This window comes from Ostrea edulis, chromosome 1 (assembly GCF_947568905.1).
Source record: "Ostrea edulis chromosome 1, xbOstEdul1.1, whole genome shotgun sequence".
Lineage (NCBI taxonomy): Eukaryota > Metazoa > Mollusca > Bivalvia > Ostreida > Ostreidae > Ostrea > Ostrea edulis.
The window spans coordinates 13,209,095-13,233,165 of NC_079164.1; the positions used below are offsets into that span (position 1 = coordinate 13,209,095).

At 35.7% G+C, this 24,071-nt stretch overlaps 2 protein-coding genes across 4 annotated transcripts; both read right to left on the reverse strand.

Moving 5' to 3' along the window:
* Positions 1-236: 236 nt before the first annotated feature.
* LOC125664021 (PCNA-associated factor-like) lies at positions 237-11,908 on the reverse strand. The gene is made up of 4 exons (XM_056152721.1): positions 11,771-11,908; positions 7,276-7,350; positions 2,274-2,451; positions 237-553 (listed from the first exon to the last, which is right to left on the reverse strand). Exons 1-4 carry the CDS (start codon positions 11,817-11,819, stop codon positions 529-531), a joined length of 327 nt encoding a protein of 108 aa, XP_056008696.1. The 5' UTR covers positions 11,820-11,908; the 3' UTR covers positions 237-528.
* Positions 11,909-13,810: 1,902 nt separating this feature from the next.
* On the reverse strand, positions 13,811-23,206 carry LOC125664020 (uncharacterized protein C1orf50 homolog). Of its 3 annotated transcripts, none has more exons than XR_008799619.1 (6): positions 23,081-23,206; positions 21,506-21,621; positions 20,478-20,564; positions 17,616-17,747; positions 14,006-14,253; positions 13,811-13,957 (listed from the first exon to the last, which is right to left on the reverse strand). XR_008799619.1 is itself a non-coding variant. In XM_048896503.2 (5 exons), exons 1-5 carry the CDS (start codon positions 23,112-23,114, stop codon positions 14,059-14,061), a joined length of 564 nt encoding a protein of 187 aa, XP_048752460.2. In that variant the 5' UTR covers positions 23,115-23,206; the 3' UTR covers positions 13,811-14,058. The 3 variants fall into 3 exon arrangements, 1 of the variants encoding a protein (XP_048752460.2); XR_008799618.1 differs by having other exon boundaries at positions 13,811-13,916; positions 13,964-14,253; XM_048896503.2 differs by having other exon boundaries at positions 13,811-14,253.
* Positions 23,207-24,071: the final 865 nt, after the last annotated feature.

The following is a 24,071-nucleotide window of genomic DNA, read 5'->3' on the forward strand; positions in this document are numbered from 1 at the left end:
TTCAATTGTTATCGCACAACAACCGATTGCAATGTCTCCTGGTGACCTAAAAATTAATCGTGCTCTCAGTGAATCCTGTGTAAAAGAGGTTTTTTCATAATCCGAAGTAGTAGTAATAGTCTTTGACTGATAATCTTAACATGGTAACTGGTCATCTTCCATCAGCTTGGATTAACAGTAGTCTGAGAATGAACTGTAACACTCCCACCTTGTGTACATCCAAAACACAAAGAGAGTTAAAATATGTAAAAATTTTATTAACATTCATATACATAAAAACTGCCAAATCACAGCAGGACTCTCTCTCTCACAAAATATGAGATGATATACAGTTACAATTGTGAATGATGAAACATTAATCTCTCAAGTCAACATGTAATATTTATCTTGCCCTTTGTTCTAAGTTGAATACATCTATAAGTCACATTTAGACACCATTTTTTACAGTCACATATCTGCAGTGTCTGGGACAAGGTTCTAAATCCTGGAATTTATTTCATACTGTGTATTCTTTCAGCTGACAACCCGTCAATCATCCGCACTGCAGGAGGGCCTACAAACACCATGAAAGCATGAATACAAGAAATCTGTAAAATATATTTCCATATTTTTAAAACCTGTAAATATTTTATTAGTCTACAATTTTAAAGGTATAATTTCCATTAATGACAAGGTATCTAAACTATTTTTCAACAATTCCCCCTCCATTATTTTGAGTATACATTATTGTGTCCACAAGATCTGAGGTGAGGTCTGCTATGCGTGAAGCTAGCCAGATACCTGGAAGGGGGCCCACTAGTGTGGACCATACCCATACATCTCAGAGTTCCTGAAAAGTGTCGGTAATGTCGAATTATCTGATAAAAGTAGTAAATTTCCGACACAAGTTACTTAATTGTCAGTCCTGATGGCCGATATAAGATCGGGATCGAAGTCCTTTTTTTACTGGGGAAAATGGCGCCCATGTGGCCCATAAATTTTCAAACCGATGCTAAATCCGGCAACGCATTGAAACGTAAACACGAGAAATCAGTTGTGAGGAACTACGAGAAGAGAAACCGATTGTTTCAATCAGCCTGGCAATCTGGGAGACAATAGCTTTTGTTTGCAGCGGTTTTACCTACTGCTAAGTGACACAATTTGCTCTAAGTCGAAACTGACGAAATACCAACTACACCCGGGCAAAAGTGAGAGAAAGAGTATAGTTACAACGATTGCAGAGGAAGATGAGAGAGAAGTTGTGAGGAATATACAGGATAGAGAGAGAAATGGAGGATGAGAGAAGTGGAGGGTGAGAGAGAAATAGAGCAAGAAAGTGACTCACGATAGTGAAAGTGAGGAAGATTCATTCAGAGTGTAAGGAAGATGAGAAAGGGTATGAAAAGATAATTTATGAACTTATAGCTGAGATGGAGATTGAATACAATTACACATGTAGTTGATTATAAATAAAATTTATAAAAACCTTTTTTCTCTGGACTGACGAAATTTTGTTTGGGCTGACACTCTTTCTAACAGTGTCAAACCAAATGTCTGACACTTGAAAAGAAATTTCAAGAACTCTGCATTTGCACGTAAATAAAAAGAAACTGACAATAACAAGCTATTCTAATATCCTTCAACCCTCTTAGATCCACTATAACTTTAGGAAAATAATTGGATCCTGAAAAGGGGGTCTTTTTTTTTTTAATATTTTCCAATGGGGTTAGATTGAGCCCTACATGCTGCAGTATAGAACTAGAGATTGTTTTTATGAAAACAAATGTCTCCCCAGCTCCCCAAATTGGTAGTTCTCCAAATGAAACCTCCTCCCTTTAATGTACTGCATGGTATGAAGGAGAAAGCAAGAGCAGGAACATACACAATACAAACTCCGATAAGCCACATAGTTTCTGATTGGACTGGTAACTTTTAAAAGTATCCAGTTCTGTATCTGGCTACTATCTTCTTCTCAAGACTTTATCTTTATTTCTTAAATTGATTTCAAAACCAATATTCTGTTTTCAAAGATGAGCAAGACCACAGATTTTTGGATTTTCTGATATCCAAGGAAATTAATGAAACCATTTAGGTCAACATTTCCAGCAATTTCAAAAAGACCAAGTTCCTACCCCGCACTAGAAGATTCTACATTTCCAGCAATTTCAAAAAGACCAAGTTCCTACCCCGCACTAGAAGATTCTACATTTCCAGCAATTTCAAAAAGACCAAGTTCCTACCCCGCACTAGAAGATTCTACATTTCCAGCAATTTCAAAAAGACCAAGTTCCTACCCCGCACTAGAAGATTCGCTGCTCTGACTGCTGTTGGTCCCCGAGGATTCCGAGTCACTTGGACTTTCGTTTTCCTTTCCTTTCTGTGGGGACTGGAAGAAAGAGTTAATTCCCTTCTGCCAGTCTGGGGTTGGTCGTGGACAGACCGGATTCCCTCCAGCGTACTTCCCAGCCTTCCCTGCAAATTTAAAAAGATAGAACTTAAGCTGAACATCCAGAACTGTTTATACACAAACTGTTGACATGGGTCCGATAAAGAGACCCTTCCCAATTGGACAGCATAATTTTCCCAATCCAAAGTGAAAAAATTCTGAATTTAGAGACATCGTTAAAAGTACTGTAAAATGTGTTTCTCAAATAATCAAATATTGTCAAAATACAAAGAAATAGATATTTCTAAACTACACTTCATGTATTTTGATGGAGAGGGGGTTGTAGGAGGTTGTTACTAATTGAATGTAACTGGAGGAAATTCTTTCATGTCGTCACCTTCCAACAAGACAAAACAAACCTCTTATTAACCAACACGAAGCTAGAGTGATTGTGTATCAATAAATCTCAATCTGAACATACTTTCTTCGCAAAATTCTTAATTTAGAGGAATCAGGACACTATCCCCAAAACAGTAGTGAAAATCCTGGAGCTTGAAGATTATGAACTAAAGTACTGTGGTGAAGCACGTTATAAATTTGACATGTAAATTTTAATACAGTCTGCAAAATTAGCGGTACTCCGAATGCCCGCACCCAGTGATTTTCCTGTCGGACTTGTAAAATCCACTTGGCAACAAGTCCGACTGGCTTGTAAAAAAAAAAAAAAAAATTACCCATCGGAGATTTACTTTGACATCGGAAGTAAATAAATATATTGTGCATGCTCAAGTCATAGAATTAGAATAACTCGTCCCAAACAAAGTCATTCATCCCATTAGATCTAAATACGCATCTTCACTCAATCTGTTCCGGATTTGTCTAGAAAAATTGTTCAGATTTCGCATGCGTATAATTACATTGTTTTCCCGGACAAGTGAAATTGAGTTTGGGCATGTAGATTTCCTGAAAATGGTTGCCCGAATGGCTTGTGGTTTGCAAATCTTAATATCATTGACTGAATACATGTACATGGTAAAATGCTTTATTCCTAACTTTATGTGTAGTGGACTTCCAATACAGACCACTTACTACCTGTATAAGTTCTATGCTGACAAATGGTACTCTTCAGGGTTCGACACTAACTTTTATAGGCATTAGTCCAGCCAGATTATTTTTACTAGTCTGCAGGGAATTTTATTAGTCCTTCATAAATAGGGAAATACATGTGTAATTCAAAAACAAAAATGATTTATAATTTAATACAATGTACTTACAAGAGTAATACATTTCTTTCTAACTTTCGCTTTTCAATACTCTCAGTATTTGCTTTGAAAAAGTCTGACAGCTTTTGTTTTTCCATTGCGGCAAGTGTCAAACTAATCATGATCACTGAAACGTTTTACTTATCTCATATCATTACTCCAAGTAAGCGTTAATTGACTTGACTAGAAATTACATGACTACCTGCTGTGTTAGATAGCTAAAAATACATTCGGGGTTTCCCAATAAAGTTGTTAACTCATTCGGCCCCAATCCCGACTGCAGGCGGTCTAAATATCGTACATTGTTTGGCCGATAACGTCTAGAAACGTAGTGTTTACAATGCTCTCTCTGGCCGATCACGTCTACAGAAGGTGCCGACATAGGGTTGAGAAAAGGCCTCTCATTGGATTAAAATGTCTGATTTTGTGCAGAACTATTATGATACAACCAATCAGAATGGTTGTTTAAAGTCTTTGTCAACTTTTACCTAATAAATATTCATAACATTAGAGACAATGAGAAACGAAAGTATAGAGTTTCATTCAAGCGTGGGTTTTGAAAACAAACATGGCGGATGTATTTGACTCGAGCGATAGTGATGGCGAATTTAAGGGATTTACTGTAGAAGAATGTACAGAAGCAGAAGAAAGAAATGTCAGGAGACAACTACAGATTATGAGGGAAATTGAATCTGATATTAGTTTGTCCGATATATCAGACGATGAGTCAGACTTTGCCAATATGTCTGATGAATCTGAGGATGAAGATGACCAACCGCTAGCTGAAATCGCGAGGTGGTCGGTAAATTTACGTCAAATGAATATTAAAGATTTCACTGGACCAGTCCCAGGCCCAACAACGGTAATGGACTCTTCTAAAACAGAAATGGATTTTTTTCACTTGTTATTTCCATCAAATTATTATGAAGAAATAGCGCAACAGACAAATGCATATGCCGAGAGAGCCATTGATGTGAATCCCAATCCTGCCTGGTACCCAACAAATGGAGAAGAAATAAAAGCATATTTGGGGGTCGCAATTGTCATGGGTATTTTACCAGCTCCTGCACAAGATATGTATTGGTGCAAGGACAAGTTATTCCACCCATCCTGCATAGAAGGAAAATTCTCCAGGACTAGATTTGAGACATTACAAAGATACTTTCATGTTGCAGACACAACCTCAAATCCAGCCCGAGAGAATCCTGCCCATGATAAGTTGGCTCACGTCAGACCTTTACTGGAGCTCCTGAGAACAAATTTCAAACAAGAGTATCATCCACACAAAGAAGTTTCCATAGATGAGGCGATGGTAGGATTCTCAGGAAGACTGGGGTTCAAGCAGTACGTGCCTCTCAAACCTACAAAGAGGGGTATCAAAGTGTGGGTCAGAGCCGACCCTTTCAATGGATATATAAATGACTTCCAGGTTTACACTGGACGTCATAATAATGTTGCAGAGAAGGACCTGGGCTCTCGTGTTGTGTTAGACCTTGCAAGACCAATAATAGGACTTGGACACCACATATATTGTGACAGTTTCTTCACATCCCCAGATCTGTTCCTACAGCTGTGGCGTGAGGATACCTATGCTTGCGGCACAGTGAGGGCCAATAGGAAAGGCCTTCCAAAGGACATAGGAACAACCAAGTTGAAGGAGCAAGGAAGAAATGTTACAAAACAAAAAGGAAGTATGCGTGTAACTGTTTGGCGAGACAAAAAGAATATAACAATTCTTCATACAAATGGTGGTGGTGAAGATACGTCAGTGAATAGAAAGCAGAAGGATGGCTCCACCAAGGATGTACCCTGTCCTGAGGCTGTGAAATTGTACAATCAGTACATGAATGGTGTCGATCATGCAGATCAGCTCAGATCTACTTACCACACAGCGAGGAAAGCCCTAAAATGGTGGAAATATTTATTTTTCTTTCTATTCGACGTTGCCATTGTGAATTCCTACCTTCTTATGAGAGAATCTCCCCAACATTCCCTAAAAACAAAAACCAACAGAACTAGGCAGAGGACCCAAATGGAATTTAGAATGAAGTTGGCACATCAGATGCTTGGAGCATTTATGTCCAAGAGAAAGAGACAATCAGAAGTGCAGATACCAGCCCAACCGAACCATACCCATTGGCCAACTGTGATGAAGAAAAAAACTTGTAAACATTGTGCAACTAAAAAAATTAGATCAGAACCAGGCTATGGATGTGAACAATGTAATGTGAACCTATGTGTGAAGTGTTTCAAGCCATATCATGTGTCAAAATTCCCTGAAATGTCCTGAGATCTTTGACAATAAACTAATTTCAAGCAGTAAATTCTATTTACAAGGACTTATTACAAATATAAATAATTATTGTTTCCTATTAAAATTATATCAATGGATTGAAAATTTTGTTTTCTATGTTGTGTGAAAATTTCAAAGTGATCAGTGGAATAATTAAGGAGATACAAAGGTAAATATAAAGCATGTGCATGTTATCAACATCACTTAGCATCTTTCCCAAAATCTGTCTGGGGCACATGCTGATAACAGCTACTGAGGCACTGTGTAGATAAGAGTGCTTGGGGCTGAATGAGTTAAGCAGAAATTTTTATTAGTCTGATTGGACCGACTAGGCATAGATTTTATTAGTCTAAAATGTATTAGTCTGAGACTAATGGACAAACGTTAGTGTTGAACCCTGCTCTTGTACTATGGCTAAAGTATTCTTAAGGATGTTTGACCAGTTTTAGGAATTAACTTTTCTTGATATTTAATAGGGGTCTAAATTAACTTTTTCTACCACATTCAAATTTAAATTAAGGTTCTAACTTACCCCCGTCACCTGTTTAAATAAAGTGTTAATGGAGATATTTAAGGTTCTAACTCACCACTAGGGGGAGTCACCTGTTAATATTAAAGGTGTTGATGGAGATATTTAAGGTTCTAACTCACCATTAGGGGGAGTCACTTGTTAATATTAAAGGTGTTGATGGAGATATTTAAGGTTCTAACTCACCATTAGGGGGAGTCACTTGTTAATATTAAAGGTGTTGATGGAGAAATTTAAGGTTCTAACTCACCATTAGGGGGAGTCACCTGTTAATATTAAAGGTGTTGATGGAGAAATTTAAGGTTCTAACTCACCATTAGGGGGAGTCACCTGTTAATATTAAAGGTGTTGATGGAGATATTTAAGGTTCTAACTCACCATTAGGGGGAGTCACCTGTTAATATTAAAGGTGTTGATGGAGATATTTAAGGTTCTAACTCACCATTAGGGGGAGTCACCTGTTAATGTTAAAGGTGTTGATGGAGATATTTAAGGTTCTAACTCACCATTAGGGGGAGTCACCTGTTAATATTAAAGGTGTTGATGGAGATATTTAAGGTTCTAACTCACCATTAGGGGGAGTCACCTGTTAATATTAAAGGTGTTGATGGAGATATTTAAGGTTCTAACTCACCATTAGGGGGAGTCACCTGTTAATGTTAAAGGTGTTGATGGAGATATTTAAGGTTCTAACTCACCATTAGGGGGAGTCACCTGTTAATGTTAAAGGTGTTGATGGAGATATTTAAGGTTCTAACTCACCATTAGGGGGAGTCACCTGTTAATGTTAAAGGTGTTGATGGAGATATTTAAGGTTCTAACTTACCACTTGGGGAGTCACCTGCTGAGGAGCTTGGTCCACCACCACCTAATGCCTTCCGTGGGGCTCTTGCGGCTACAACTAAAATAGACAGCACATTTAATATATGCCAATTAACTACAACTAAAATAGACAGCACATTTAGTATATGCCAATTAACTACAACTGAAATAGATAGCACATTTAATATATGCCAATTAACTACAACTGAAATAGATAGCACATTTAATATACACCATTTAACTATAGTAAATTTACTTTATCTCTACGAAGTCGTATCAAAACATAAAAATGAATTTCATACAAAAACCTTATGGAAGGTAAGAAAACGATGATTAATCATTATCAATTTGCCAATCATAATCCATTGCCTAATGACTACTGATTATTGCCTACAATTGATTAAACTACTGATTATTGCCTACAATTGATCAGGACAATTTAATTCATATAGCCTGACACATTTTTAAATCACATTTAAAGCCATCAAGCACTTCTATTTTGACCCCATTAATACTCTGATTTCCAAGTTTAGTTGCAAAAGAGCGATGATTCATATTTACCAGAGGTTTCGTGGTGATGGCAGATGAGTGCTTTACGATTAATGAAAAGATCAGACACAAAACGCTTCATAAATTCAGAGTTGGTGAAAGACGCCGTACTACCAGATATCTCCAGTAAATTTTCAATTTGTCCAGTAAAACTTAGAAACTCATCTGACAAACTGTTCGGTAAATATTAGTGGCTCAGACAAATAAAAAAAAAAAAACATATCTGCGTTGTTTATTGGCTTTTGGGCAAACACAAACTTCGTCTGGTATAAATTACTTGCTTTTGTACAACAAATGTGCATTCCCAGAAATCGTAAGCCCACTCCCTGCGTGTGCTTTCGATATCATGCATGTCATTCTACTTCCAATTGTGTATCATATCACATGGTTGAAAAATCATAGTTCAGACGTAATAAAGAAAGTTGAATGTGTAAACACAGGTGCTTGAACAGTATGTCAACATGATCAAGTATCTCCCTCCCCTTAGTTTACAACAAATATTTTTATTAGAATAACTATTCACTTCCGTGGCGATAGCTCCAATTTTCGTGAGTTACAAAACTACGAAAACTTATAGGTAATAGATAACGTAAATATTGGCCGGCTTTGTGCTGCGCAGTTTGAAGAAATTTTAAAGGACACATCTCGTATTTTCAAAGTATACAGAATTATATGCATTTTGTCTTCCTTATGCTTATAGAAATTAATTGTAATAGTTCGTTCGCTGAAGTATTGTGATAATTAGCCACAATACGGACTTAAATCTAAGTCCCGATTTCAAAAAGCCAAGTTAATTAGATAGGTAGTCACGTGGTACAGTGACGTCATATGCGACCTTCGTCGATCAACTTGTTGTAAAAGTAGTGTTAGATATTTTTAAAAACTCGGGTTAACATATATTTCGATGTTGACAAATTTCCCGAGTCTTATATCTTTTAGCCACCAGTGCATACATATAGCAACCCAAATGTAGCGAGAAAAGCGAGTATGAAATCTGCATGAATTTGCGAGTAAATAATGTTTCGAATCACTGTCTAAACACAATTTGGTAATGCCATTTCTGTAAACAACTGTAAGTTAGATAGGCCTAAATTATGGTACGATTATGTATCATTGACAACTAGGCCTACTGTCACGGGTGCATTTTGAAAAAGAAAAAATAATAATAATGATCAAACTTATTGTGAAAATCACAATACTTTTAAATTATTTTGTTAAAGCAATTTTATTAGGCCTAATCATTATTTTTTGTTATCAACACGTTGTTACTTAGGAAGTGGGAGCGCGGCGTGCTGTTGTTGTAAACATATACGCGTTCCTTAAAAAAAATTAAAGCATTATAATTCAATTCAAAGTCGGGAAATATTATATTTTATTATTTATAATTGAAAGTTCAATTATCTTTTATCTTTAAATTTCTTTTTTAAAACTACCAGTTGGTAGACACTGCTAGCAAAGTTCTGCCTATATGTTGTTACAAGGTGAAGGTCAGTTGGTGCGAGTGTGTATTGAATTCGAGAGCAGAACGGAAAGCATATGCCGTAGGCCTATATGTAACAGTGGGTAGCTTCGATAGAACCATTTTCTCACAGTTTATCTACGTATTTATCCAAGTGCTTGTTTGAAAAAGTACAGGGACAGATTTTACTGGGGGGTTTTATGGCAAAGTCGTTGTGCCGACAAAAAGTATTCACGTCTTGTCCCTCACACCTTCCTTCGAAAATTGAAAAAAAAACTAGTCCAAATCCTCTCTACTGACAGCAAGTACACCCTTAAACGGCACAAAACACCCTAATGCAGTGTTATTTACAAGCTGTTAATGTGATAATTGTTTGTTTGTCAATTAAATCTAATCTGTTTATGAAATGGCTACCACTGTTTTCAAATCTTCTCGCTCGAGGTCGCATACGACGTCACAGATAATGGCGCGTAAAATATCGAAGAAAATATGGATATCGCAAGATTTGAATTTCATCGCTTTCAAACTCGAAAACTATGCACACTGTTTCATTTAAAACACATGTAAAGTAGTTTTAGGCATGAAATGAATTAATTTTGCTGAAAAAATTAGAAAGTTTAAAAACATGCGACGTGTCCTTTAATGTAAGGTTGAGTGAGTGAACTACACCACATAATATTTATGTCTTTATGAGTACTGTATGGAGTTTTCCAAGGGGTTATCTACTTTTATTTTTGAAGTTTCCGACCTTGTCTACTTTTATGACAAGTTTTACATTTCATGGAGAATATGCATTGTAAAATGAGTAATGAAACGAAATTGATTATATTTCTTCTGTAGATATTTTTTTTTGTAAACGGGGCGGCATGTGTGTGTGTGTTGCTGACTGGGGGTTCCGGGGTATGTGGTTATATCCACAAGTACCTACGAAAAAAACGGATGAAAATCAAACTACAACAACATTGATAAGAAAGTTGAATTCATATGTGGTCATAACAAAGAGAGCTGTTAAGCACAAGTAAATGTTTTAAACTGTCACACTCAAGGTTTGAAAATAAATAAGGGTAAAATAATCTCAAGTTTCTTTATTCTGTCTGATAAATTTTTAACTTGTCTGGTAGATTTTCTAAATTATCCCTAATCTAAAGGACATGATGTCGGGTAGTTTTTCAATGCTCTTTTGCCAACTCTACATATTAAAACACTTACTAGTAAGCCTATATTAAAATGTTTGCAAGAAATTTTTAAAATAAACACTCACATATACAAAGAAATATTGAATTGCATTCGAAGCCCCCCCCCCCTTTTTTTTAAGTATAAAGATTTGATTCAGTGGTTGAACAAGATCAAAATTCAAGTAACATTTGAAAAGAATGCAAGCACTGAAACTGCAAATTTAAGCAAGCTCTGGGTTTTATCAAGCTTTCAGTAAATTACTGAGATCTGGGATATCAGAAAACTCTAAGAGACTTGATTTTGCTGATCAAACAAAATGGATGTTGGTGTCTTTCACAGCAAAGTTATGTATCTAAAACTATCAATATGAAGAGCTTCATTATTACTAATTAGGTGTTTCATTAAATCAAATTTGGAAATAAGTTTAAATTCCAAACAAAAGAGAAGTTATTATGCTTTTATATTGACTGTGCTAAGCATCATATTCTTTTGATATATCATGACATTTTCCTAATTGCGATTTTTTTTAAATCTCTCACCTAAGTTATGTGTAGAAAGTTTGTGATAAACAGGCTGATTACAGGCTCTACCCAGACACATTTGTAAATTTATTAATTATCCATTTTGATTCACTATTTAAATGATAGGACTTTGCTTTTTCTAGTTTTAAAGTTCACAATCACATCTGGGCAGAATGCAGACATAATAGATCTGCAGTTATTTCCCTCTCCGTCTTGTGAGTAAAGAAAGTAAAAATATACATAGGTCTATATATATATTTTTAATTTTGTATCGAAGTCTGGTATTGGGTGGAAAGAGACAGGGTTATGATTCCTTAAACACATGTTGGAGGTGCAACTAGTTTACTTTCCCCCGTGTGTATACTAGTTTACTTTCCCCTGTGTGTATATTCACGGTAAATAATTGAAAATAGGCTAGATCACACCACAGAAGTTTGAAATTTCAAACTCCTGTGATCACACAATGCAATTCATCTGCGATTATTGGAAGAAGAATGAAATATATGTCCTTCAGTCAAAATATCGCTAACAGGCGTCCCAATTTTTAATGAAGATTCATACAGATCTAATTAGGAAAAAATACTCTCTCAATAAATATATATAAATGCACGTATTCATATATATAGTATTCTATCTATTGGATATCAGACGTACCTATGTCATAGGCTATGATCATGATGATAAAAAGGACGCTATCAAGCAACACATCGGAGAGTTTGATATCGGGGTATCTACATAAGCCTTATGAACTTAATTTGGCTTCTCTGTGTACTTGAGATGATTGTTATGTTTACCTTTCCTTGATGATGAGCTGGATCCACCGTCTGCCTTCGTACGCACCATTATAACTTTCAATAGGTGTTGTTTTGTTTACCACAGCTCAGCCTTCCCGCCCTACGCAAATTTGGCGCGTTTTCACCACCGGAAGTTATATTGGATAAATCGAGTCAAGTTGATTCGTACATGTAGCGAAGTCCTCAGTAGATTACATAATGAAATGTCGATGATAATTAAAGTAGTTGACAAAGAGCATTGAGAATTTTTTTTTAATTTCTAAACAGTACTTATTAAATCACACAGAAAATGTATTTCAAAACCCAATCAAAGGTCAATAAAATAAATTAAAGAAGAATTAGGCATGCAGTCAATGTTTGGGATATTGATATTGGGGGAGGAGTGTGTGTGACTGTTTGACTTATAAAATCAATATACACCCTGTTGCTTGAAAATATAGTTATCAATTTCTATTAATTGTTATTATTCATAGTTCTAGTACATAAATGTAAACACTTTTTTAAAATGCGCATTTCATCAGTAAATTTACTGATGAAATGTGCTTTTTAAAAAAAACGTGTTCTTCATAAAGTCATAATTTGAACAAACTTGAATTTAACCTTCCTGAGAATGCTTGCATATCAATATGACTATCTTACCCTCTTGTTCTTAAGAAGACACCCCCCCCCCCAATATATCCCCATGTTAAATTTTAATCCCCTATTTTAACCCCCATCCCTGGGGCCAATGATTTGAGCAAACTTGAATCTTGGCTATGTCAGGAAGCTTTCACACAAGTTTCATCTTTTTTGGTCCAGTGATTATTGAGAAGAAGAAAAATTGAATACCCAGCCCACCCTATTTTCTTTTTTTACCTTGATTATCTCCCTGTGGAAGCATTCTCTCACCAGAGGGCGCGTTACGCCTGTGGAAGGGGAAAATAGTATGGCCCATCATTTGATCAAACTTGAATCCTCTACATCTGTGGATACTCTGTGCCAAGTTTGGTTGAAATTGTCATAGTGATTTTGGAGGAGATGAAATCCAACCCAATTAAAATTAGATCCTTTGATCCGCTCACGTACATGTATATTGCTACACAAGGGCGATATACGCGAGTGGATCAAAGGATCTAATTTTTATTAGAATGAAACAAGATCATAAAGACTTGAAGATGACAACAACAATGGACATATTTTGATAAGAAAAGCTCACGTGAGCATCTGGCTCAGATCAACTAAAACACACAACTGGCCATCACAAAATACCATTCAGATTGTAGTCCAAACTTTAGTCCTCATGAGCAAGCAACATTAAAAATTCCACCATTTTTCATAAAGATTATTTGGTAATAAGAAAACTAATCATTTTGTTTATGCTTGCAGTGTACAAATATATGTACACACACTTAATATTAAATTGCACCAAGCCAACAGAATTTACATTAACTTAAAGCTAGTCCAAGGCTTTCTGTTCCCCCATAGTCAATGATTTCATTTCTAAAACAGGCCATCTTCATTAAAAGCACAAATACACAGCTTTTTTTAAAAACAATTTTATTTTCTAAAATCATATTAAATAAATAATATGAAAGGAATTCATTCAGTATCATTAACAGGATAATCATAAAACCATTGAAACTAAGACCTCACAGAGGAAAAAGATGCACAGGTTCCTCATGATAACAATGAGAAATGACAGAAGGATCATGTAGATTTACAGCTACAATAATAAAAACTTCCGTTTTACATGATGCATATGATAAGAGAGCACATTACATAAACATATGTAGATATACAAGTAATACTGACTGTAATGAATACATTGTAACATGACAAACTCTTTTTAATGGTGCTCTATAGGAACATGTGTCACTATTATAAAATGCATTCTTGAATGATCTTAAAATGCAGTCATTCAGAGATCTTGTATTGATTTCTATGTATGATATAATCTCACTCTCACTTCAATTAAAAGTCAAATGTAACACCAAATCTTTAGTAATATTTGCACATGCCTGTAATCACGTCAGGAATCTCCACAGCGTTTTCTCCATTTCCTTTTATTCTATCACAGTACTTCCGGATAAAGTGATCATTGCACTTGCAACATTTTCATCAGATTTATACACACATTAAGACTTTCACACCCACACACATCTACACCCTATCTTACAAACACACATTAAGACTTTCACACCCACACATCTACACCCTATCTTACAAACACACATTAAGACTTTCACACCCACACACATCTACACCCTATCTTACAAACACCCCAGACCAGCTTACACAACCCACACATATTAAGAACTGCCTCCAAATATGCCAGTGATGGTGGATGCTTCCTTTTCAGGAAGAGCTTTCTGAGTGTCTAAGATCTTATCAATGAGAGCGAATTGCTGGCTGCGTTCCTCCAGCTCTTCGATCGGTGTCCATGACATGTCGTGTTCCAGTTTATAAGCGCCGCTGAAGTCGTGTGGACAGGATGAACCCCATTCCTAAAACATAAACCTGAGTGTAATGTCAAATCCTTGAACATTCAAAACGAATTCCTAAAACACAAAACTCCGAGTGTAATGTCAAATCTTTGAACTTTCTATTCCAATTCCTCAAACACAAACCGCTGAGTGCTATGTCAAATCCTTAAGGTAGGTCCCTAGTCCTGGACCTACTTGTGATTTCTCAAAAATTTGAGTTTAAATACTTAGATTGTTCATTTGAGGTATGATAAAAACAAAAAAATGGGGGGTTGTCAGTATAATGAGTAAATTATGGTATTTTTATTACATGTACCCCCATTTGTCAAACGGCAATATCAGAATTCATTGAAGAAGTCCTAGAATATGTCCATAAAATTTTGTTTGAGGTATGATGCTGCAATTTTCCCCCTCAAATATGAAATAAATATGTCTAACTAAATGATTGAAAGTGAAATTTTAACACAGTTTCATGTTTTTAATAATGGTGGTACAAAATTGAACTCAATACAGGCCCTCGGCAGTCAAAAATACGGCACTGCAGCACCACTAATATGGATATTTTAAAAATTTGACTTGTGATTTTTCATTGAAACTCACATATTATGTTCATAGTTGAATGCTTGTTAAAATACATTTTTAAAAAATCTGCCCTTTCTCAGCATAATATTTTCACAGCATCTCAATTTATATTTATATTTTTTGGCCAAAATAGCCATTTTAATGATGATTTTCACATAATAGAAGATAACAAATATATAACAAGATAACAAATATATAACAAGTGCAGAATTGTTTTATTTATTTCCACAAGTGCATTATTGCATATTATGATTTTTTTTTTTAAATTTACAGATAATTTTAACATGTAATACCCCTGTATATCAATTAAACAAATATGTACCTCTGGTTTTATGTGTGAATTAGATGAAAACAAAAACAAGAGGTACTGTGAGCAATGCTCACTAAGAATACCCCTCGCTTACCCCAATCTCCCAAAGGGTGTTGGTAATAGGTATAAACTACCTCTTTTCTGAGTGTAAAAAACAAATGGCATGACAAACCGAACCATATTGTTACTTCAATGTCCAGTGCGCGTGACCTTTGACCTTTGACCCCAAAATCGATAGGGAACATCTTCATCCCATGGGTAGTCCATATGTATGATATGGTGACTGTAGGTGGAAAGGATAACACTTTAGAGCCCGGAAACCATATTGCTACTTCGATGTCCAGTGCAAGTGACCTTTGACCTTTTGACCCCAAAATCGATAGGGAACATCTTCATCCCATGGGTAGTCCATATGTATGATATGGTGACTGTAGGTGGAAAGGATAACGCTTTAGAGCCCGGAAACCATATTGCTACTTCGATGTCCAATGCGCTTGACCTTTGACCTTTTGACCCCAAAATCGATAGGGAACATCTTCATCCCATGGGTAGTCCATATATATGATATGGTGACGGTAGGTGGAAAGGATAATCCTTTAGAGCCCGGAAACCATTGCGTCTACAGACGAACGGACAGACAGACGGACAACCCGATTCCAGTATACCCCCCCCCCCCCCCCCCACAACTTGTTGCGGGGGGGTATAAAAATGGAAAGAAGATTGGAGCCATAGTCTACTCAAATATAAGTGATTGAGTGTTATTGTATTCATCTTACTAAATAAAAAAACATCCAGGTAAATGTAAAAATACGTTTGATAATAATAGTACGTGAACCAATACCGAAGTTCGATCCGGACATGATGTCACACTACTAGACCCCTACTTTAAACATTCAATAGAATACGAATTCCTAAAACACAAAACTCTTGAGTTTTAATGTTCCAAAACACTAACTCTTAGCTTAATGTCAGATACTTACATTCACCGAATCTTATATCTCTTTTGAAATTGACATTGCTTTCATCCAGGACAATGAATGCATATTTATTGCAAACTAGTTCAATCCGATTTTTTAGTATCGCCTGTTTGTGTTATCATTACCAAATATGGAGCGTTATCAAGGCCAAAGTGTGCATTAGCTGTTCCGTTTGATGTAATGAATGGGCCCACCATATAATATTTAGTACTTAAATCTAGTTGATATATATAAAAAATAAAATACAAATATAAACAATATAATGTCTTTTTGTTGTTTCATTGGGTGATGAAGGTAGCAATCATTGCAGAAAAGATTTACATATCCCGCTTGTGTGGGTTATGAAATTTTTCTGCAATGCTTGCTACCCTCATCATCCTATGATAATGAAACAACAAAGAAAGCATTTTATTGTTGAAATCATAACAAATTCAATATGAATGCTGTGAGTGATCATGGTGATGTAGAACTTCATTTTTTTTAATGATGAGGGAGATAACTCTTTCTTATTATGATTTTACATGTAGTATCACAATTTTGCTGTGTAAATGGTCTGGATATTTTTAAAATATTCAAATATCAACGAATTTCAATTTAAATTCAACAAGAACAAGAGAAGCTGAACTAACATTCTTCAAACATGAAATCTGGTCACCACGTTCATGCCTATTTTCCAAAAACAACAAAAGGCCTGTAGCCCTTACCGGTCACCTAAGGATATTTAATCACTATGACCATTTTGGCCACACCCTGGTACCAAAACCATACCCCTGGGATCATGAACTTACAATTTTAGTAAAAGTTTTTCTGCTTTACGTGACTTTAATACATTTAGCTTTTCTTAAAAATGTGTGACTAGTCAATTTTGCCCCATTTCTAAGGCCCCTAAATATTACGATTTTGCTGTGTAAATGGTCTGGATATTTTTAAAATATTCAAATATCAACGAATTTCAATTTAAATTCAACAAGAACAAGAGAAGCTGAACTAACATTCTTCAAACATGAAATCTGGTCACCACGTTCATGCCTATTTTCCAAAAACAACAAAAGGCCTGTAGCCCTTACCGGTCACCTAAGGATATTTAATCACTATGACCATTTTGGCCACACCCTGGTACCAAAACCATACCCCTGGGATCATGAACTTACAATTTTAGTAAAAGTTTTTCTGCTTTACGTGACTTTAATACATTTAGCTTTTCTTAAAAATGTGTGACTAGTCAATTTTGCCCCATTTCTAAGGCCCCTAAATATTACGATTTATGCCCCCCCCCCCCCCCCCCCCCCCCCCCACAAAGATGCTTTAAAAAATATGAAAAGAATTGGAAGGGATGCAATAAAGAAGTTAAAAATGTTCAATTGTTGAAGCACAATGCAAAACGAAAGATGCAGACCAATAGCAATAGGTAACCTGAGTGACTAAAACTCTGACTCTATAATCAAAATAAATTATTGCAGTTATTCTTGCCTGCACCCAATAAGATGTTAAAGGATTTGTCTTTAATTACTAACCTCTGGTGAGAGGATGGACATGTATTTTTGCCCAGAATCTCTCTCATACAAATAGTATGTGGTACCCGGTTTCTTCACCAAATTACAGGCGTAGTGGTGGAGTCTGTTGTCCCTGTTAGCTTCCTCCAGAGCCTACAATAAAATGTGTGTACAGTTAACAAAATAAAATGTGTGTACAGTTAACAAAATAAAATGTGTGTATATTTAACAGACGAATCGATGGAGAAGTTTCTCTGTCAGCCTCCTCCGCCTTACAATAAATCCGTGTACAGTTAACAGACAGACAGTGGACTTTGTTCTTACTGTAAGCCTGCCCCCTATGTCTTTAATCACATTTCTTACTGTAAGACTGCCCCCTATGTCTTTAATCACATTTCTTACTGTAAGCCTGCCCCCTATGTCTTTAATCACACCTCTTATTGTAAGCCTGCCTCCTATGTCTATAATCACACTTCTTACTGTAAGCCTGCCCCCTATGTCTATAATCACATTTCTTACTGTAAGCCTGCCTCCTATGTCTATAATCACATTTCTTATTGTAAGCCTGCCTCCTATGTCTATAATCACACTTCTTACTGTAAGCCTGTCTCCTATATCTATAATCACATTTTTATTGTAAGCCTGCCTCCTATATCTATAATCACATTTCTTACTGTAAGCCTGCCTCCTATATCTATAATCACATTTCTTATTGTAAACCTGCCTCCTATATCTATAATCACATTATCTTACTGTAAGCCTGCCTCCTATGTCTATAATCACATTTCTTATTGTAAGCCTGCCTCCTATGTCTATAATCACATTTCTTATTGTAAGCCTGCCCCCTATATCTATAATCACATTTCTTATTGTAAGCCTGCCCCTATATCTATAATCACATTTTTTATTGTAAGTCTGCCTCCTATGTCTATAATCTCAAAGAAAGGATATCCCCGAATTCAGCTTATATTAAGCAATTTACTCTTAGACTATACCCTATTTATGTATGATAAGGGTTTCAAAATTAACTTATTACCACAACTACATTTTAACAAGTGCCAAAATCTCTACCAGCAAAGTAAAAAAAAAAAATTAACAAATTTCTAGAATTATTCAATAAAGAGACTTGACACAAGGAAATGTCAATGTCGTTTGTTAAAATTCTACAGCAGAATTTCCCATTTTTCTTTTAAATGCAAAAGCGAAAGCAAGAAGGCGAAAGCTTGCTATATTAAAATTTTTATCATTCCAATCTGCTTTCAATGCATCATGTCTATCAATAGAACTATCTCCCTTGTTATTCTAATCATCTGTTTTTCTTTTCACATTAGACATTTATAATTAGTTTAACATTTTCGTGACAAGCTGCAACAGACTTCACTCAGCAAACACTGGCCGATACCTCCATCTTATTCTAACCTTCTCTACATAACGCATGCTTCCACTGCCCAAACAATTTCTATTCTTATCCCATCTCTTAATCCACCTGTACTGGAAATGCTCCGGTGTCCTCAATATTCAGCAGCCACACACATGTAGTAATATGATCAACCAACATCCCAACCCAGGTCTGCATAAATGTAACTTGTAAACATCCACAAGGAGTACTTTTAATAGTTAGACTTCTGTCCAAGATATGTAAGTTGCAGAGATCTATCACTTTACAGAATTGTGATGACTTACATTTTATTATTCACTTAATTATAGATTTTTATTCTTAGCCTATTCATGCCTCTCTATGTATTCCATTGATTAGAGTTATTGCCCTTTTTTGTGCACATCCCGACTGGGTTATGCCCGATCAGGAATCGTTATATCTATATATACCTGTTGAAGGGAGAATAGCAGCAGTAGAAGATTTTAGGGGTGTGTATTGCTCAAGATTTTCCGATACGATACAATATTTTCTGACGCGATATCCGATACATTGGATTTACAATGTAGTTAAGCATTTTCTGAAGTAAAATATCAAAATTTTAAAAAAAATGAAGTGGTTTTTAATATCTTTTATTTCATAACAAAACAAACAATGACAAAGTCTGAGGAAACTCCAATGTCACAATGTAAAAGCGGGGATTAAAGTCTGAGAAATCTCCGATGTGTCACAATGTTAAAGCGGGTATTAAAGTCTGAGGAATCTCTGATGTCACAATGTAAAAGCGGGTATTAAAGTCTGAGGAATCACTGATGCCACAATGTAAAAGCGGGTATTAAAGTCTGAGGAATCGTGTTCCTGTTAGAAGCCATTTTTAAATTATGAACTTCGATCCCGACTATTAAAAGGGCTATTTTTAAACCCGAAATTATATCGTATCATATCGTCAAAACACCGTATCGTATATCGATGGTATTTCGATATATCGATATATTGATTCACCCCTAGAAGATTTGTATATTAAGCACTTGATTTGGGGGACAGGGGCTAAATTTAACTATAACGGTAAATAACACACTTCCTTGGATTTATAATGATCATAATGTTTCATATCGAAATTATTTTTAAATATTTAAAACATGTTCAAATACAATAGAATATAATTAATTCTAAACACCAAAAACTTGTTAACCTTTCTGTACCTGGATATAAAATGTATGGGATTACCCTAGACAGTCCCATTTATACAGTATCATTGCCACAGAGAAAGCCAATCGCCGCTGAATTGGCAATGAAATGTATCTCTATGTTATTCTGCACAAGATTCTTAAGATATATCCATAATACCTATAGATGAACTTTGTGATCATTGAGACAGTCAGTGAATTTTTGGTTGTACAAAATCAGTCTTTTTTCTTAATTTTGAACCCTGCATAACAAACTCGTTAAATCTTGGTCTGTAGAGGAGCTCAATGTGCCCCTTATAACATATAGGACTGTTATTATACCTTTTTGGCCCTTCCCTGAAGGTACCGGATCTGGTTGGCAATTTCTGTCAGTTTACTGCCAGCTGTGGCTTTTACAAATTCATCTGCCTACAACATACACACATTAAAAATTATACCAGTTGAGCTTTGTAAGGAAACCAGAACATGACCACACAACATACACAGACTACAAATTTGTACTGATCTTTGCAGGGAGACCAAAAAATGACCAAAATGGTCATGATCTTGATGTATACATCAGCATTGGTTGGTTTCTTTTGATCATTTGTTTACTTTTCACCGTACAGCACAGTGTGCAGACTAATTGAATTATACACTGTACTTGAGATGTGGGCTAGCCAGTTTCTTGGTGGATTCCTTTCATTTTTGACACGGCTAATTTAAAAATTTAAGTAGAGTTTAAAGGGGCATGAACACGATTTGAGATAAAAATGTTCAAATTTTGATTTTCCAGTTTTAATATCTAGAATGCTTCAATAAGGTATTACTAATGGTCTGCAAAAATCTGAATGTCAGTTGTCGAGGTGCATGGGAGATACAAAGCTCACAATCCTTTGATATGTAAATAAGGCTCATGTCATGTGTTTGTTTACATAGGTTAAATATACTAGTAAAAGTTTCGTTTAAAGCAGATTTTTCAAATTACAAGTTAATTCTGAACACAATTACACAGTTTCTAATGTTTGACATATTTTGTTTTAAACATGATATTTTCTATTTAGCAGTCTATATATAAACAAAAAACATGGCACGAGCCTTGTTTACAAAACTAGGAATTATGAGTGCTGTATCTCACTTGTAACTCAAGAATTGATATTCAAATTTTGGTTAATAATTAGAAATACTTTAGTTAAACATTGTAAACAATAAAATCATGTCCATGCTCCTGTAAACCCTGGGCCAAGTCGAATCTCATCAAAATAATACAAGATAATATGCATGATTGTAATAAGCTGACCCTTAATTACACAAATAACCTGCAGCTAAAGTAATAGTGCAGTTGATTCTTTTTCTCCACGGAGACCTACCTTTTGTATGGTGGTGGCCAGCTCCACTAAATCCATAGGATCAGCTGTTTTGTTAGTCCTAGCTGTGCTGACCAACTGGACGCCACCTGGTCGGCTGTTACTCTCCACTAACTGAACTACAACAGAGAGACAATTCTGTATTCAGGGATTAAAAATTAGGATAAGACAGAAAGCACCTAATTAATAGGCACAACTGACGAGACCCAATATTGAGCTATATCTTCTTTCTTATCAACCTATGCACATATCCACACAAAAAAATTAACACCTAGATGTCATTCCCCTCATATTTCTTTCCAGTAAAGGGGCAATCTTGGTCGAGATTCGGCTCAATTGGATATTTGGATTGCTTGACGCCATCACTAAATCTAAGATTATCTTGGTGAAGTCATCAGTCCAAATATCTAGCAGAGTTGAATATCTACCAAAGCAGTGTTTCCATTAATGCAAATTTCTGCGTAATTTACCCATAAAGATATATTTTACCCCAAAAAACATCACCCAAAGGATCACCATGACCCTGAAAAAGATGAAGTTTACATTTTGCTATCGGGCACAATGTTCTTTCCTGGAAGAATATAAGAATAAAGGCAGAGAACCAGTCTTTAAATTGTGTTTCAGCATGGCGACGTTCAATTTTAGATAATAGAGGATCAGGATGCACATAATGTCGATCACAGGAGTCGGCAGTTTCATCTGTCAAGGTCTACAACTAACAAGCAACAACCACTGAGCTTTGCATATGCCCTTCATGAGTTTCATGCTCGATGGTTGTTATTTACATTGTAGACCTTCAAAGATATAACTGCCAACTCTTGTGATTCAACGTAAATCATAACGGCGGCACGAAATGCACAAAAAGGTCCTTATTTTTTAATGACTATACCTTCTAACATTGATCATCATATAAATGACAGAGACAAAAGATATGATGACAAGTAAATTATAGAAACATCAAAATATATCAATAAATTAAGGTATTCATTTCATAAACATTGCACCAATTCAATTATGAACAAAAAACTGTTCTGTACCTATACAGTGTAGATCAAAATTAAATGCTTTAAATTAATATCCTTTAAAAATGTATGACCTTTTGACACCCAGAATTCAGCCTCAGAGGGTCATCATGACCCTTGCAACTCTAAAAATCAAAGGCAAGGGGGAGTCCAATCTAATATGAAATTAGACAAGTGTATATTCACAGGTATTTGAATTTACATGATCAATAAATAAATATAAATAGAAAAAAGGAAAACACTATATATTTACATATACTAAATCAGTCTTGGTACATTTATTGATTAATATAAATATTCCGTTCCTCTACGATACACTTTAATACTTGGAATAAACAAGTCTAATTTTAATCAGATTTGAGATCATGTTTCCTTTCTGCATCCACGTTAGTAAAATCAAAAGTAAATGATTGCATAATTTCAGTTACACATGACATGACACCTCCCATGAAAAATGTTATATAACAACAAAATTTCAGTTTTCACATGTATGGACATATGGATCTATATCCATACCGTCTCTGAAATTTGCAGAAGTAATGTTTCAGAATTTTACCTGCTTTAGTGTGTGCTGGAGGATTTTGACTCATTGTTGAAAATTTTGTTGTAAACAACACACGACCCTTCCACTTCCAAAGTTTCACCGGAAATAGACAGCACTAACGAGTGCGTCCGCAATTTATATACAAAGTGTGACGTCAAAATTGTTTTATTAGCTCGATCCTTTTCATTTCGGGAAACATTTCTCATTGTGCCGTGTAGGTATGATTGATTGGGATTTATTGATTTTGATTGTATATTGTTTAACGCCTCATTAGAGAATTTTTCACTCCTTTGCAGATACCACCATTGCCGGTGAAGGGCTTAGGCCTATGCTCGGCGTTTACGACCTTCAGGATGCGGATCCAGGAATTGTGGTTACGGGGGCGCCACTTTTTTAGGCAGGGGTCTAAGGTGAAATTAGTAAAATGACGCAAATTTTAAGGGTTTGGGGAAAAAATACTTCTCCCAATAAAATAATTCAATAAATCAAAAGATTTTGTCATTTATTTCTCCGGGTGTGGAAGAATTTATTGCTTCTTTTATCGTTTTGTACATTTTTCTAAACAATATACCACGATTTACCTTAAATTTTTTTTTTAAAATTAGAGGGGGAGGGGGGCTCCCCCATTAAATCCCACACTGGCCTTTGAGCAAGAGGCCGGATCTGTATTGTGCCATGTATAGTTGATGCAACTGATCAATGTGGTCTTTACCACCATCCCCGTTTTGGGGGCTGAAAAGATACAAATTTGAGTTGAAACCCAGCCCTACTCCCGGCTTTGAAATTTTTCTGGATCCGCCCCCTGAATATGATCTACCAACAGGAAGGGAGAAAATGCAACAGACCAGACCGGGATTCGAACCTGGGCCCCCTGAATTTCTAGTCAGGTACGTGCTCTACCAACTGAGCTAACTGGCCACCGCCGATCGAAACTTGCTGACCGCTACATTCCTCCCTCCTTAAATGTCTTCACACTTGAAGAGTGTTAACCCAGGATCTTAAA

Coding starts and splice junctions, on each gene's coding strand:
- LOC125664021 (XM_056152721.1), bottom strand. CDS start 11,819: ATGGTGCGTACGAAGGCAGACGGTGGATCCAGCTCATCATCAAGGAAA. Junction 7,351..11,770: donor CAGCTCATCATCAAGGAAAG/GTAAACATAACA, acceptor TGTCTATTTTAG/TTGTAGCCGCAAGAGCCCCA. Junction 2,452..7,275: donor AGCAGGTGACTCCCCAAGTG/GTAAGTTAGAAC, acceptor TTAAATTTGCAG/GGAAGGCTGGGAAGTACGCT.
- LOC125664020 (XM_048896503.2), bottom strand. CDS start 23,114: ATGAGTCAAAATCCTCCAGCACACACTAAAGCAG. Junction 20,565..21,505: donor TGGCCACCACCATACAAAAG/GTAGGTCTCCGT, acceptor TGTATGTTGTAG/GCAGATGAATTTGTAAAAGC. Junction 17,748..20,477: donor TTCAGGGAAGGGCCAAAAAG/GTATAATAACAG, acceptor ATTTTATTGTAG/GCTCTGGAGGAAGCTAACAG.